Consider the following 14,639-nt stretch of genomic DNA (forward strand, 5'->3'; position numbering starts at 1 on the left):
TGAGACAACGCAGGGCAAGGACTTGCAGGGGAGTTGCTCCTCGTGGGTGGTGAGGGGAGGGATTGTTTCCCAGCGCTGAGCACGGAGACGGGCTGGAAGCCCCAAGCAAGGGGACCTGCGCTGGCTGCTGCACCGCGTCCTCGCAGCACCAAGCTCCTTTTGCCGCCTGCTCTTTGTATCTGCAGCTTCCCCTGGCCTGGGGGGGTGATGTTCCTTAGGTTTGGGGGATTTATTTTTTTTAGATAAAAGGGATCATCAATCTTAGAGCCTTTTAACGTTTGTAGATGTCTCTGTGTTTTTTAAATGGATTATGGCACCTACAAATTTTAACTATATTTAAAGCTCAATAAACAAGTTATATGGGTCCTGTCTTCAGCAGTATGTTGTGTATGCTGTGGTTCTCACTTCGCATGGAGGAAGGTTCTTGCCAAGCTGAGCAGAGCTGGATTATTCAACCATTTGTTTCATCTCTCTAAAACACACGCGCTCCACTCCTCAGTGGAGCCTTGTTGCTGTCGGTTCATTTTTGTCCGTTCTGTCTTGTACGAAAGCCGTCGAAAGGGGGGCAGGGCAGTTTTCTGTCGTGTCTGTTCAAAACTCGGAGGGGAACAGGGGTGGGCTTCGGCTGAAAGCACGGGACCCCGAGGCCTGTGGGTGTTTTAGGGGCCTCTGCCATACGTGGCACGCAGTTGTGAGCGGTGACCAGGCTTAGCGACAGCTTCTGTGACCCCGGCATGACGCCGCGTGCCCACGGCCACCGCAGCTCAGGGTGGTCTGCCCGCTGGGCTCTGGCATGCCTTTGCAGCACGAAATACAGCCCCTGCCCTGCTCTGGGGTCGGACCCCCCCCCCCCTCGCTTTGCATCTCCGGCTGGGTGCACCCTGGGTGCTGTCTCCCCTGGGCCCTTCAGCACCGAGGGAGCCTCTCCCGCCCTCCTCGCCGAGAGCAGGGCCCGTCCCCCGGCCCTCCTTCCCCGGGGGCAGCGGCCGGGGCCGGGGGGGGGCCGGAGGCGATGCCGGAGGCGCGGGGCAGCGCTCCCCCGCGGGGGCCGGGGCCGGGGCTGGGCCGGCGGCGGTGTGGCCGCCGTGTCCCGTCCCCTCCCACCGTGGAGCCAAGTTCAAACCGCGAGCCCCGGCGGAGCGGGACGCGGCGCAGGGGCCGGGCCGGGCCGGGCTCCCCGGCAGCCGCCGCAGGGTCCGCGCCGGCGGCCCCCGGCTCCCGCGGGGCTCCATGGTGAGTGCGCCGGGGCCGCGGCCCCTTCCCCGGCCGGGGGCTGCGGGGCTGCGGGCGGGGGCGGCCCGTCCCCCCCCTCCCGGGACCCCGCCGCGCCGGGCGGGGGCGGAGGGCGCCGGACCGGATCCCCCCCCCCCCGCCCCAGGGCCGGGATGGGGTCGGCTCCGCCGGGTGGGACTCGCAGCAGCCGGGACGGGGCTTGGGAACCCCTCGGGAGGCGGCTGGTTCTCCTGGGACGGGGCTCGGACCGACCGGGAAGGGGCCGGTCCGGCCGGGAGGGGGGACTCGGACTGGTGGGGATGGGGCCGGGTCCGGTCGGGAAAGGGCTTGGACCGGTCGGAACGGGTCTGGGTTGGGTCGGGATGGGGCTTGGATCCGGCTGGGAGGGTCGTGGCGGGATGGAGCTGGGAGCCGGCGGGGAAGGGGCTCCGGTCCGGCTGGGAGGGCCGGTCCAGAGGCTGCTGGGGCTGGGAGGGGGCTCGGCACCGGCTGGTCCCAAGGGGGAAGAACGGAGGGGCCGTCCCTGCCCGGGGCTGCAGCAGGTGCTGGGGCTCCGGGTGGTGGCAGAGTCCCTTTGGATAGGAGGGTGTCGGGGACGGGGTCCGTCTGGCTGGAAGGAGCCCAGTGGGGCTCCTGGGCAGGCGGCCGGCATTGCCCCTCGCGGCCTGGGTGGCTGGGGCCAGCACGAGTGCTACCAGGAGCTGCTCTATCAATAATGGTGATTTCCCTTATCTCCTCGTATTTGCTGGAGGATTAGAGCCGAGGAAGAGATTAGCTTCCCCTGCCAGGCGGAGCAGGCTGCGACCGTCCCACACCCGCGCTCCCCTGGCTGCTCCTTCCTTGCCAGTGGGAAGGGATGTGCCTGATCCCAGAGCTGCCCTGCCTGCCTGTAGCTTGCTGCTGCGGGGCTGAGAGCAAGGGGAGACGGAGTAACCCCAAATCAGCCGCTGAACTTATCTTCCTCCATCCTGAAGGGTGGGAAGCAATGGCCAGGACTGGGGTTTGCCGGCTTCGTCTCTCCCCTGCATCCCTCTCTTGTCACCACTGCTTCCCTGCTCTCTACGGGGGTGGTGGGAAGCACCTCCTGCACCCTCCGAGCTCCCGTCCCGGCTGCTCGCTGAGCTTTTTTAACTGCAGGCTGCGCTTCCTCCCGTGCTAAGGACTGAGAGTCCAGTGCCAGGCTTGGCTGCCTGGAAATGCTGTAAATGGTGTGCTTTCTCCTGGAATTTGGTCCCAGTTGTTTAATAAGCCACTTCAGGGAAGTCATTCCCAGTTTAATGGTAAAATCGCATGGCCTTGTCTTCCCGGCGGCGGAGGCTTCCTGAGAGCAACCCTTAGACTTTGGACAGGGTGTCCTCATGGAAGCAGCTCTCCTTGGGTGTCCCTGAGGATTATACCCTCAGCTCTCTGCTGAATCGCCTCTGGGGTGAGATCTCTCTGTGGGTTTGCAGAGAGCAGAGACAGCAGCACGGGGAGGCTCTTCCCTGCTTGGGAGGCGTGTGGCGATTAAGGAAGCTGAAGAGCCCAGTGGGATTTGTGCTGGTTGCATGTGGATTTGCTCATCTCCTCGCACGCGATTCTGCTCCGAGGTGATGCCTGTGTCCTTGGGTTCCCAGACTTGCGGCGTGTTGGTTTTCACCTCGTGTTAAGCCCTCATCGCTCCTGCTGAGCTGCGGGACGGTGGGGGAAGGTTTCCTCGCCCTTTTGGAGCCGGGATGAGCCCGTCATGGGGCGGGGAGCACGGTGTGGATGCAGGTTTTACAAACAAACCCTCCAGCTTCCCACCAAAGGGCAGGATGGATGGCGTCTGCCTGGGCTCGGACTTCAGCAAGGGAACGTCTTCCTTCTGGCTTCTCTGAGCAAAAAGCCAAGCCCGAGAGGCAGACGTGTCTGGGATGGCAGCGAACCTGCCGAGATGCGAGCTGGGGCTCAGGCAGGCAGATGCCGGCAGCAGGCAGAGCTGCGTGCCCCTTCCTCCTTATGAGCTTTGGCCGCAGCGCAGGGGTTGCATATTTGGAAGGAGCTGAGCTGCTTTCTGCCTGCCCAGACCTGACACCCGGGGAGGGGGGGGCGGGGGGGGATTTTTTGGGGGCTTTTCCTGCAAACGGGAGGTGATAGAAATGCCCCGATGCCAGGATGGGGCTGCAGCGCTGTGCCATCTCTCCATGGAGAGCTGTCGGGCTCCTTTCCTGGCAGATGCTGTGCCTGTATTGGGCTGGCTTCCCATCCTCGCCCCGCTGCTGTGGGACTGCTCAAATATCCCCAGTGCCGGTCACCTGAGGTTACGCTGGCTTTTCTTCAAAGCCCTGGGACTCATCCCTCGGAGGGTCCGGCCACCCCCTCCCCGTGCTCCCCCGCCAGCTCAGATGTCAGCACTTGGGTTTCCCCTCTCTGCCGGGGCCGGCTCGGGGCTGCCGGGAAGGCTTGGAGCTGGGAGGCTCGGAGGCAGCCGGGACGCGCTGGCAAGAGCAGGCGCTTGTGCTGCTTCTGTCTGACTCTTGTGTGAGGGCACCCGAGTCTGGGCCGAGCGGGGGCTGCGTGGGAGCTGGGAAGATGTTCAATAACCGCGTCCGTGCTGCGGGGTTTGCGGAGGCGCGGAGGGCATCCTTCCGAGGGTGCCTGAAACCATTGACGTCGAGGCGTGGAGGTTCGCTGGCGGGGAACCAGGCGGCTCCCTGCCTCCTGCTCCTCTCCAAAGAGCAGGGCACGACCCTGTCTGCTCCCCTTCATTTTTGGTGATTGAGGGGCCTGGGCTTGAAATGCCACGAGCTGGGGCGGTACTGGGGACCCTGTTGGGGCAGAGAGCTTGGGGACAGATCCTATAGACCTGCAAAGGTCCCTGCCACACCTCTGTGCCGAGTACCCGGCTGCTGGCACTGGGGAGAGCTCAGTGGGTGCCGTGGGCAGCGCTGCCTGGACTGGGATGAAGCTGGAGCAGTTTCTCAAGGGCTTTGCTCCAAGAGGAGGCAGTCGGGCTGGGAGGATGTCCTCTGGGAGAGGAGGCAGGTGCTTTCCCTCCTGCACACGCTGCGTCCGCAGAGGGGGAACAGGTCTGATGGAGGCTTATGGTGAGGGGCTGAAGGCAGAGCCCAGAGCATCCCTTCGTCCCTGGCTTCCCCCCAGCTGACGCGGAGCCCTTCCCTGCGCAGATTCTCCCCCGGGCGCTCTCCTGGGCTGTTCTGCTCCTCCTGCTCGTCGCCGTGCTCAGCAGAGGGAAGAGGTGCAGCATCGCCAAAATCCTCCGGCAGTACCGCGCCGTCATCTTCCACGAGATCCAGAACCTGGTGAGCGGGACTGGGGGTGTCTGCCCGGGGCCTGGCTCCCCACGCCGGGGGACGCTGCCGGGCTGGATGCGGCCCAGCTGCGGGATGTGGGCGAGGAGGGATGAGCCTGGAAAGCTTAGTATGGGGTTGGCTGCTTTGCTGGCGTTTCCAGGGAGAACGCTGTGTTTAAATGGGGGATTCCTGCCCCGCGTGGGAGGCACGGATGCTTCAGGGTGCCTGATCTTCTCCTGGCTTTATTTCTCCAGAAAAACCTGAGCGGGTGGGAGGACAGGAGCAGAAGGGCCGGGCCGGCTTGTCGTTCGGACAAGGTGAGCACCAAGGGATCTGGGGCTGGGGCATCGTGTGGGCTGAGCCCCCGGGGAGCCGTTGAGCCCCCCTCCCCGCCCGGGGCCGCATGCTTCTCTCCTCTCCAGGACCAGAAGATCCTGCTCTCCATCTACAACATCAGCATGTCCCTGCGGGAGGTGGCGGCCGGCACCCTGCGTGGCCCCGAGGAGCTGGCAGTGTGGAAGGTGGCCAGAAACACCGACTTCGTGTTCAGGGAGAACTGCAGGAAAATCAGCAAGGTGGGAGCCCTGCCCCTTCCCAGTCGCCCCAGTGGCTCCCAGTTCCCCAGCACCTGGGCTCCGGGCAGAGCCTGCCCTGTCGTGAGCTCTCCTGGCTGCACGTGAGGAGTCTCCAGGCTCTGCCCACCCAGGGGGTGACGGTCCGTGCTGGGTTGGTGGCTGGGGGATGCTGACGGCAAATCCCGGTGAGCTTTCAACTGGCTGGGGAGGGAAATCCGGCCGTGGCAGCATGGGACAGGCTGGGGGGTTTTTACCACCAGCTCCCAAACAGGTTTGTCCGCCCGTGCCGCCATGCCATGGCTGATGGAATCACAGAGCCTCGTCCCGGTGGAATGCTCGCCCGGTGGGTGGGCACAGGCGGTCCTGCTCTTGTGCCCGTAGGCAGCAACTGGGATTTCTCCCCAAAGGGCTGGTCTGGGCTCCCCCGGCTTCCCCGGGGCTCTGCTGGGGAAGCCCCGGCCAGGAGGATCCCCTATGGCAGCCACCAGCAACTCATTAACTAGCGGGGAAGCCCTGGGGCAGCGAAGGGCCGGCTCCCGGCTCTGCCTGGCCCTGGCACGGTGCTGGGGTTGTTCTCCGTGCCGTCACCAGGGAAATCAGCTGGGGCTAACCCTGCCTGGGGGTTTGCTGGTGTGGGATGGAGGTGCTGCTGGTCTGGAAAGCTGCCTGCAGACCCAACCTGGCCATCAGCCCTGCCCGTGGATGTGCCATGGGGTGCGTGCCGCTGGCTCGGGCGGGGATGGCCAGCTCTGGGGAGCCCTGGCGACCTGAGAGCATGTCCTCGCTGTGGCCACGGGCAGTTTGGCCACCCCAACCTGCAGCTTTGCCCACGCAAACCCTATGTGCGTGGGGTGCGATGGCCCAGGTGCATCCTCGGCGCCGGGGCGGTGGCTTTCGTCCCCCTGACTAACGCCTGCGTGGTGGTGGTGGGGTGTTTCTGCTCCCACGCTGACCGCAGAGCCCACCGCGCGTCCCAGCACAGCCCCAGCGCAGGGGACCCGGCCGCAGGAGGAAGCAGCTGCGGGAGATCGGGAGGAAGGCAGAGAGACTGGCGACCTGCTGGGAAAAGCTCTACGCCCTGCACGCACCCCGCCACGCCCCGCGGGACTCGTAGGGATGCCCTCGCCACGTTCCGGAGGGATGTGCTGCTCCGGCACCGTGGCTGCCAGCATCTTGTTTGGAAACCTGGGGCAAATTCAACCCTGAAGGCAGTGGAGTTGCTACCGGCGGATGCCTGAGTTGAATTCATCCTCCTGTTTCAAGCGGTACCCGGGGACCGGCCCCTGGCACGTCGTGGGGGCTGGCAGGTTGGTTTGCCATGGGATGGCTGCGGCAGGAAGCTGGAACACCAGAAACGTGGGGGAGAAGAAGGGGAAGAGCTGAAAACAGGAGGTGAGGTGTTGGATTCCTGCGATGCTCCTGGCCCTGCATCACCTGCGGCTTTCCTGGGGACAACGGTTGCTTTTCGGGGCAGAAAGAGGACGCGCGGGGCCACGGCTCGGAGGGCTCTGCTGGAAGCGGGACCGCTGCGCATCTGCAAGGCTCTGAGGGTGGCCGGGCTGCGGAGAGGGACACGTGTCCCTGGTGCGCTGCTGGGACAGGCAGAGCAGCCAGGCACCCACGGCGGACGGGGAAACCTGGGTGCATCACTGGGCGCCCGGGGAAGCCTGGGGAGAGCCGGTGCCCGTCGATAAACAGCAAAACCCCAGGCAGCTGTGGGGGCTTGCGCTCAGGGCTTGGCCTCTGGGACAGGCAGCACCACGGAGGGACCCGGCTGCCCGGCACTGCGGGTGCCCTGGCACCCCCCGGCAAGCCAAGCCTGGAGGGACGTGGGGTTCGGTGAGATGAGGAGCATCCTCCCTCATCACCGCGCTCTGCCAGCGCCTTGGCCAGGGTCCCCGCTCCCCGGTTGGGTGGCAAACAGTCTCTGGGAAGCCAGAAATAAAACCTCTCCTTCCCTGGAAGCCCTTTGGGTGCTTTATCTGGTGACCCGGGGGCTCTTGTGCTGTGGATGGGGCTGGCGTGGCACAGGGTCCGGGCATGGCGCAGGGTCCGGGCACGGCGCAGAGGCCGTGCAAGCCCGGGAAGGAGCGAGCAGCGGCAGTGGGCTCCGTGGCATCCTGTCTCTGCCCACCGTGCCTGCATCCCCGGCCCACGGGGCCCCATCCTGCACGCTTATGCTGGTGCATGGGCGGTGGAGGACGGGGCTCTGCTGCAGGAGCTGCTTTCCTGGGAGGCCATTCCCCCTCTCCGAGCCGCGGGCAGGGCTGGAGCAGCGGCCGGGGAGGGAGGGCTCGTGTTTGCGCCCCTGCCTCAGTTTCCCCAACCCGTCTCCACCCGGGAGGACTCTGTCACGACCGTGAGTGGGGCCAGCCCGGGCTGTGTGGCTGTGGGGACGTCTGTCGAGGACACGAGATGGCAGCAGTGGGCTGTGCGCGCTGCGCGGAGCCGGAAAGCTGCCCACGGCCGTGCGTCCCTGCGGCCAGGGCCACGCGGCCACCTGGACCACAGCCACGGCTCCCGCCTGGCCCACGGCCACGCCAGCATCCCCTGGCCCCGTCCCCACCGGGGCCTCGGCCCCCTCTTCCCCGGTCCGGGGGGGAGGCAGTGGGTGCTGCCGCTGAGTGGGGCCCCCCCACCCGTGCACCTTGGAGGGGACGGGGACACTGGACACCTTTCTCCGGGGGTTTCTCCGGGGGTTCAAGCAGCCGCCGGGGGGCGGGGGGATGCAGGGAGGGGAGCGCAGGGGATGCTTGGGGGTCCTTGCCCACCCTCTGCCTCTGGGACCTGGGCTGGGAGAGGAGCTGGGGGGGGGGGCTGCATTGCCGAGGGTGGGTAGGAGACCCCCACACACACACCGGGGCCCCCAGGGTGTAGCAGGGTGCAGGATGGGCCCCTTGGTTTGGTACCCTGGTTTGGGGGTGGGAGCACGGGGGTGCAGGCTGGGAATGCTGCTCTTGTGGGGTTCTGCCAGGGCCCATGGGTGTTTAGCAGGATCAGGCCCACGGGTCGCGGGAGATGCCGTCTGCATGGCACGGGGCAGGCTGGCACCGTCGGTGGGGCCCATCTGGGGAGCTGTGATTTGGCACATCCCGATGCCGGAGGCCTCCCCGAGCTGCACCGGGCTACCGCTGGTGCCACGCTCCTCCCCGGCTGGCCCCACCATGCCTGGGCTCCTTCCTCCCAGCTCCATCTTCCTCCTCGGCGTGCCCGGGGAGGGGGGACCAGGCTCAAACTCTGCCTTCCTTTCCTCCTGCCCTTTCTGCTGCCTCCACAGGGGGTTTTGCAGTGGTTTGGATTTGAATTTTCTTTCTTACTCCCCCCCTCATCCCGACCACCACCCCCAAATATAACAACACCCCCCTCCGCATCCCGCCAACATCCCAGAATAGCCCTATTGATGCTGGCTTCCCTGCGGATGGGGCTGGTGGTCTCGCCGGGGCGTTGCGGTCGGCACGGCACGGCCGGGGTGACCGCAACGCCCCGGTGGGAGCCGGTGGCTCGTGCACCGGTGCGAGCGGGACGGTGGCTTGGGACAGGGTGACTCACTGCCTTTTTCTGCGTCAAGGCTGGAGCAAAGTCCCCCCCTTCTCCACCGACCCGTGAGCACCTTCCCAGATAAAACAGAGCAATAACCGGCCCCGTTCATTACCCTTCCCTTGCAGGCAGCAACAGGGGAGGGCAGCTGCTGCCGAGCCGGGAAATCGCCGTGTGCTGCCTGCTCACTGCCCCGGCATCTCGCCCCGGCTGCCTCTGCGGGCAGGGAGTAGGGGAGTTGTGCCCGGTGCTGCCGGTTTGGCAACTGAGCGGTCGTGGGAGGTGAGCGCCGGCGTTGACGGGGGTTTACAGGCATCGGCATGCTCACCGCGAGCTCGCCGCGAGCTTGCCGTGAACACCAGCTGCCGGGTGGGGGTAGAGGGAGGCCGGTGCGGCGGCAGGAATGAGTGCATGGAAAGGAAGGAAAGAGTGAAGGAAGAGGCAAAAGGGAGGGAGGGGAAAAGCGAGGTCGAAGCGACGGTGGAATCACAGCAAAAACAGCCGGAAAAAGGAAACAGGCCCTGAAAAGTCAAATAAAAATAGCAGCGAGGCGAACCCAAGTGTGCAGCACATGGGAGTGAGCACATTTCCTTCGAGGGCAGCACCGCATGCTCCCGGCTGCGCCGGGGGGGCCACTCTGATGTGGCTCCAGCAGTCGCTGCCGCCATGGCCTCCCCCCGTGCCGTGCCAGCCGCTTGGCAGCCGGTCGGAGCCACGCCAACCTCCACCTCGCCCACGGTCCGGGCGGGCTTGCGCAAGGCGCTCGCGCCTTGCGCAAGCCCGCCTGGACGGTGGGCGAGGCGGTTGCGGGGATGCGGTGCACGGGCACGCTGCACACAAAGGCCGCGGCACGCGTGCGTTAGAGCACGAGGGGATGCGCGGGGTGGGGGATTCGCTCGCCGTGCCCTCGCCCCCCGCGCGGTGCCGTGTGCCGCCGGCTGATCGCCTTGCCAGATGCATCCGAACGCTGCGCAAACAGCGCAATCACGGCTTCCTCCCCTCGCCGCTTGTTTTGCAATCACGGCAGGGGCCCGCCGGGAGACGGGGGTCAACGGCGAGCGCTGCTGGGGCTGTGGGGACGGGGATGGGGACAGGGATGGGGACCGGTGCTCCTTACCGGGACCAGCGCGCTGCGTCCCAGCCTGGCCGCGGGCTGAGCTTGGAGGCAGCAGCAGATCCCAGGGCACTGTGCCGGGGAACCGTGCCTGGGGATCGTGCCGGGGGACCGTGCCCAGGGGACGGTGGCTGCCATATTTCCGCAGAGCCGATGCCGGAGGCACATTTTGCCGCTTTGCACTGTCACTGCCCCACCGAAACGCGGCTGCCCCTGGACTGGAGCAGAGCCGTCACCACCCTGGGGTGCCAGCAGCCCCCCTGGCCGGTGTCCAGGGGGGTCCTCACCCACACAAGCCCCCTGCTTTGGTCCTCACCCCCTCGCAAGCGGGGCTGGGGGCCCGTCCCCTGGCAGCCCCGGCGCTGGGGGCACTGGCACACGTAGGCTGTGTCTGACGAAGCGGAGCAGCGTTTTGTTCTCTCCCATCTCCCTGCAGCATCATAAAGCTGTTGAAAGCGCAGATTTACGGTGTGATAAACGCTAGGGGCTCTGCTGAATATTTTACTGCTCCAGCCTTTGGAGAGCGGCTGGTTTGGAGGAGCGGGGACAGCCGGGCGCAGGGCAGCACACCCAGCGGCATCGCTGCCCGGCTCCAGCTGGAGGATGGCGGGTCCCAGGGGATGGGGATGGCCAGGAGCGGGGCTGCACGGAGCCGTGCCAAGACCCAGGTGGGTGCTGGCACCCCCGGCCGTGGGATGCCGGGTGGCTGATCCCCTCCAGGCAGTGGGAAAGTGCTTGACCCCCCCATTTCCTGGGCCCGTTGCTGGTTTTGGAGGCATCTGCCGACCAGATTGTGCCTCGGCATGCTGGGGTGCCCGTGCCAGGACATGCCAGCCGAGAGGCGGGGTGCAACCGGGCCCAGCTCCGGGTGCTCTCCCCTCCCCGCGCCCCCATCGCCCGCTCCCCTGCTGGGTGCCGCAGGCTGCTCGGCGGGAGGCTGCGTCCTCGCTGGGAAGGGCTGGGCGATGCTGGAAAGCAGCTCTGCCCTGCTCCACCGTCTCCTCCGAAGAGGTTTGCAGCCTCGGGACTGCGCGTCCATGTGCGTGCATGTGAGTGCGCATGCGTGTGCGAAAGCTTGTGCGCGTGCGTGCGCATCCATGTATAAGTCTGTGCATGCGTGTATGTGCGTGTGCACGGGTGCATGGATGGGCGTGTGCGTGGGATTGTGCGTGTGCACGGGTGTCTGCACACGATTCCCTTCCATGGCTGCTTCCCGAGGGGTGGCTGCAGCCCCCCGGCGCTGCCAGCCCCGTGCACCCTCCTCCCCGCCGCCGGAGCTGGAGCCGGAGCTGGGCGTTGGAGCCGGCAGGCCTCGGCATGGGGGGAAGCCGGCGGGACTGGGATGCCGGGCTCAGCAGGAGTGCCAGCTCGCGCCGAGGCTGGATGCTGCCGATATGGGCCCCGATGGTATCGCGGCTCCCCGGGCGGGCGCTGTCTCCGATGCTCTTGGCACCCAGCGGGAGCCAGGCAGCGGCGAGGGGCCTGGCCAGACCCCGCTCCCCCTCCGTACCGGCCAGTGGGTGCGCGATGGCTCCGACACCGGCACGGGGCACGTCCACGCCAAGCCACCGAGAAGCCGGGGGGCCACCGGGGCTCGGCTGGGGGCCGGGGGGGACTGGGCTGCCTCCCGCCGCTGTGGCCCCCGGCCCCGCTGCTCGGCCTGCGGCATCCTGCGCCGGGGCCCATTGTTCGGCCGCGCCGGGCTGCGGGGCAGGATTCCTTTGTCAGAGCTCGGCAATATTTTATTCTAACAATTAATCAAACACGCCCGGGCTCCCGAGCCTGTTTGTGATTATTGGAGGGCAAATTCCCCAGCCTCGCTCCCTCTTGGTGTCGGCTCTGCCTGGGGCTGTGCCGGGCGGTGGGGATCCAACCCCGCTCCCGCCGGCTTGGGGTTGGGGACCCCCAACCGTGCCGAGAGCCCCCCACTCCTGCGGCCGGCGCTGGGGAGGTTTGGTTGCCTCGACCCCCTCGGGAGCCCACGAGCATCGCCGACATTGTCTCCGCAGCAGCGGGATCCGTGGCGGCGCAGGGGGAGCATTGACTCATGGACGGGGGGATGTGAATCACAGACCTCGCTCTCCGGGCAGGATGCGGCCCCGCACTCGTAGCTTGCCGCATGCCGGCGATGGACCGCAGGTTTTGTCCTCCGCAGGGTGGAAGTGGCTCGCTGCCCGGGCCGGGATGAGACGGGGCCGCTGCTCTTCCTCGGGGGCCCCCCAGCATCCCGGGATGCCGGCACAGCTTTCCCGGCCCCAGCTTTGGGGTGGGATAAGGGTGCTGTGGGGTGTGGGTGCCTGCTGCATCCTGGCTCTCGCTGAGGCTCCTCGCCATGCTTGAGCTGCGTCCTTATCGCCACTTGCTGCACCAGCGGTAAAAAAAGCTGGTTTTTGCAAACTTTTGCAAAGTTTCCCTTTGCAAACTATCCCGGAGAGCGGGTTGCCCAGCGCAGGTTACCAAATCCCTGTAAGATCCCTTGCTTTGGGCCGGCTCACCTCACCTCACCTCACTCTGCCGCTGCGTTTCCACCCTCCAGGCAGTGGATGCCGAGTCCCCAGCCCGGTGCCGTGGCCAGAGCCATGGCTGGAGCCGGCAGCGAGCCGGCAGCCCTTGCCGGGTGCTGCCCATCAGGGGCGAGTCCCGAGTGGGAGCTGGCACCAAGGGTCGGGGCGGGCACCACAGGCAATGCCGCCGGCCGAGAGTGAAGCAGCCCGTGCCGGTGCCGGTCCCCGGAGCTGGGGCCATCCGGCTTAGCCAGGGGTTATTAGCGGTCCTGGGGGAGACACCCTGAGCAGGTTGTTTCTTCAGTTGCTGCCGGGGATGGAGGGATCCTGGGAGCGGCCGGGGCAGAGGAGCGGGTTCGCAGCCGCCGGGTGGGAGGATGGAGGAGGGATCGGCGCCGCGGTGCTGCCCTGGCCCTGCCGGCCTCCTCGGTGGCTGGAGCCGGGCACGGGGCCGGGAGCGGGCGCAGGCAGCATCTCCCGCCCGCCGCTCCCGCAGGTGATGGGGTCAGAAAGGTTCGACCCCTGAGCCGGTCCCCGGCCCTCGCCGTGGCTGCACACACGCCGGTGCCTAAACCCGCTCCCTCAGAACCAGGGCTCCTTCCTCGGCGGTGCCACCCGGCCCTGGGCTCTCAGCCTGATCCTGGATCTTAAAATACAGTGAGTCGTCGAAGCAGAGCCACTTGGGCGGCCGGGCCAGGCAGGGCAACCGGAGCGCAATGCCGGTGAGCAGCCCGGCGAGCAGCGAGCTGCCGACGGCCACCGCTAGCCCCGCCACCTGGTACAGCGCCTGCTCGCCCGCCCCGCGGTTCCCCCACCACCCACCCCCCACCTCGCTGGCATTGCCCCCGACGGGGGACACCTGGGAGAAGCGGGACCCGGGGGTGTCCTTGGATGTCACCAGGATGGCCACAGCGCTGGCCATGGCACCGAGGATGCCGGGCAAGCCGTGGAGGTTGTGGATGCCGCACTGGTCCTGGAGCGTGAGCTTCCTCGCCATGAGCGGGGTGAGGAACCTGAAGCCGAGGACACACGCCACAGCCGAGAGGCTGCCCAGGGCGAGAGCGGCCACCGGCGGCATGGTCATGTCAGCCACCGCGCCGATGACCACCCCGCCGGCCAGGCTGCCGTTCTGCAGGTGGCCAGGGCTGAGCTTGCCGTCCCTCTCCAGCAGGCTGGATGCCACCACGGTGGTCACAGCGCTGGCGCTCATGGCCAGGAGGGTGTTCAGGATGGCACGATGCTGGGCATCTCCCGGTTGGCAGAGGATGGCCACGAAGCTGGGCCAGAAAACCCAGAGGATGAGCGTCCCCAGGAGGGACAGGAAGTCGGACTGGGGTGTTGGGGTCTCATTGGGGTGCACCGGCTGCCGCGCTGCCCCGAACAGAGCCTTGGACACGCCGAGGCCGAAATAGCAGGAGAAGACGTGGATTGTGATGGTGCCTCCCACATCGAGGACGCCCAGACCGGTGAGGATGGCCCACTCGCTGGCGAGGTAGATGGGGACTTCACAGGCGGCCACGACAAGGAGCTGGCAGGGGCTGGTCCTCCCCAGGATGGCTCCCACGGAGATGAGCACCGTCACAGCGGCAAACTCGGAGGTGAGAAGGTTGTGGAGGTCCAGGTGGACCTGGCCGTGGTGCAAGTGATGGAGCAAGCCCTGCAGCACCAGCGCCCATTGCGTGGAGAAGTTGAGCAGGAGGAAGTTGTGGGTGACGGCGCTGAGCCCGTAGCGGGGCAGGAATGTCAGCAAGAGCCCCAGCCCCACCACCAGCATCACCTGGATGTCCTGGAAGAAGGGGAAGATGCCGTAGAGCTGGTTGGCCACCAAGTTGGTATCCTCCGCCTGCGCCGAGGGCTCATCATAGGTGACGAAGAGGGCGAAGAAGAGGAGCAGGGCACCCTGGAAGAGCCCCAGGGAGATGGGCAGGAGGTGGTGGGGGCAGGCGGGGCACTGCCCGGCCATCCCAGGGACGGGAGAGGACGGTGACCGGCAGGGTGGCTGGGCGCGGGGCAGCAGCTTGGCAGCACTGACGGGGTGAGCTCTGCTCACTCCTATATTGGGGTTTTTATGGCCATGGTTAATTTTTAACCGAAGATATAAGTTTATGTGCCAGAAGAGGAGGTTTCCCCCCCCTCCCTTCTTTAAACACAACGCCCGTAAATTACCCACGTGCCCTTGTTTGGCCGCCATAAAAAGTGGACGTGAGGGGGGTTATGATTTTGAGGGGAAACAAGAAAAACCTGCCATGGGGCTGAGCGGGGAGAAGGATGGTCTGCGAGGAGCCAGCCAGGGAAGAGGGTACCACGGCACGCAGCCCCATTTAACCCGTCCCCATCCCCGGAGCGGGGACCGTGCCGCTGGAGCCCCCGGAGCGATGCCGGGAGCTCAGACTCCCCCAGC

At 66.5% G+C, this 14,639-nt stretch overlaps 1 protein-coding gene and 1 pseudogene across 1 annotated transcript; one reads left to right on the forward strand and one right to left on the reverse strand.

Annotated features, from left to right (window-relative positions):
• The first annotated feature begins 1,148 nt into the window (after positions 1–1,148).
• Positions 1,149–6,970, forward strand: C14H20orf204 (chromosome 14 C20orf204 homolog). Its single transcript, XM_072879220.1, has 5 exons — positions 1,149–1,233; positions 4,383–4,517; positions 4,763–4,825; positions 4,931–5,083; positions 6,042–6,970. Exons 1-5 carry the CDS (start codon positions 1,231–1,233, stop codon positions 6,195–6,197), a joined length of 510 nt encoding a protein of 169 aa, XP_072735321.1. The 5' UTR covers positions 1,149–1,230; the 3' UTR covers positions 6,198–6,970.
• Positions 6,971–12,806: 5,836 nt separating this feature from the next.
• Positions 12,807–14,201, reverse strand: LOC140659543 (ammonium transporter Rh type B pseudogene; annotated as a pseudogene).
• Between the last annotated feature and the right edge of the window lie 438 nt (positions 14,202–14,639).

The sequence above is a fragment of the Ciconia boyciana genome, chromosome 14 (assembly GCF_034638445.1).
Source record: "Ciconia boyciana chromosome 14, ASM3463844v1, whole genome shotgun sequence".
In the NCBI taxonomy this organism is placed as follows: Eukaryota; Metazoa; Chordata; class Aves; order Ciconiiformes; family Ciconiidae; genus Ciconia; species Ciconia boyciana.

Bases quoted from the DNA above. Each gene is read 5' to 3' on its own strand.
- C14H20orf204 (XM_072879220.1), top strand. The intron at 4,826-4,930 runs GTGAGCACCAAG...TCTCCTCTCCAG, and splicing joins CGGCTTGTCGTTCGGACAAG to GACCAGAAGATCCTGCTCTC. The intron at 5,084-6,041 runs GTGGGAGCCCTG...CGCTGACCGCAG, and splicing joins ACTGCAGGAAAATCAGCAAG to AGCCCACCGCGCGTCCCAGC.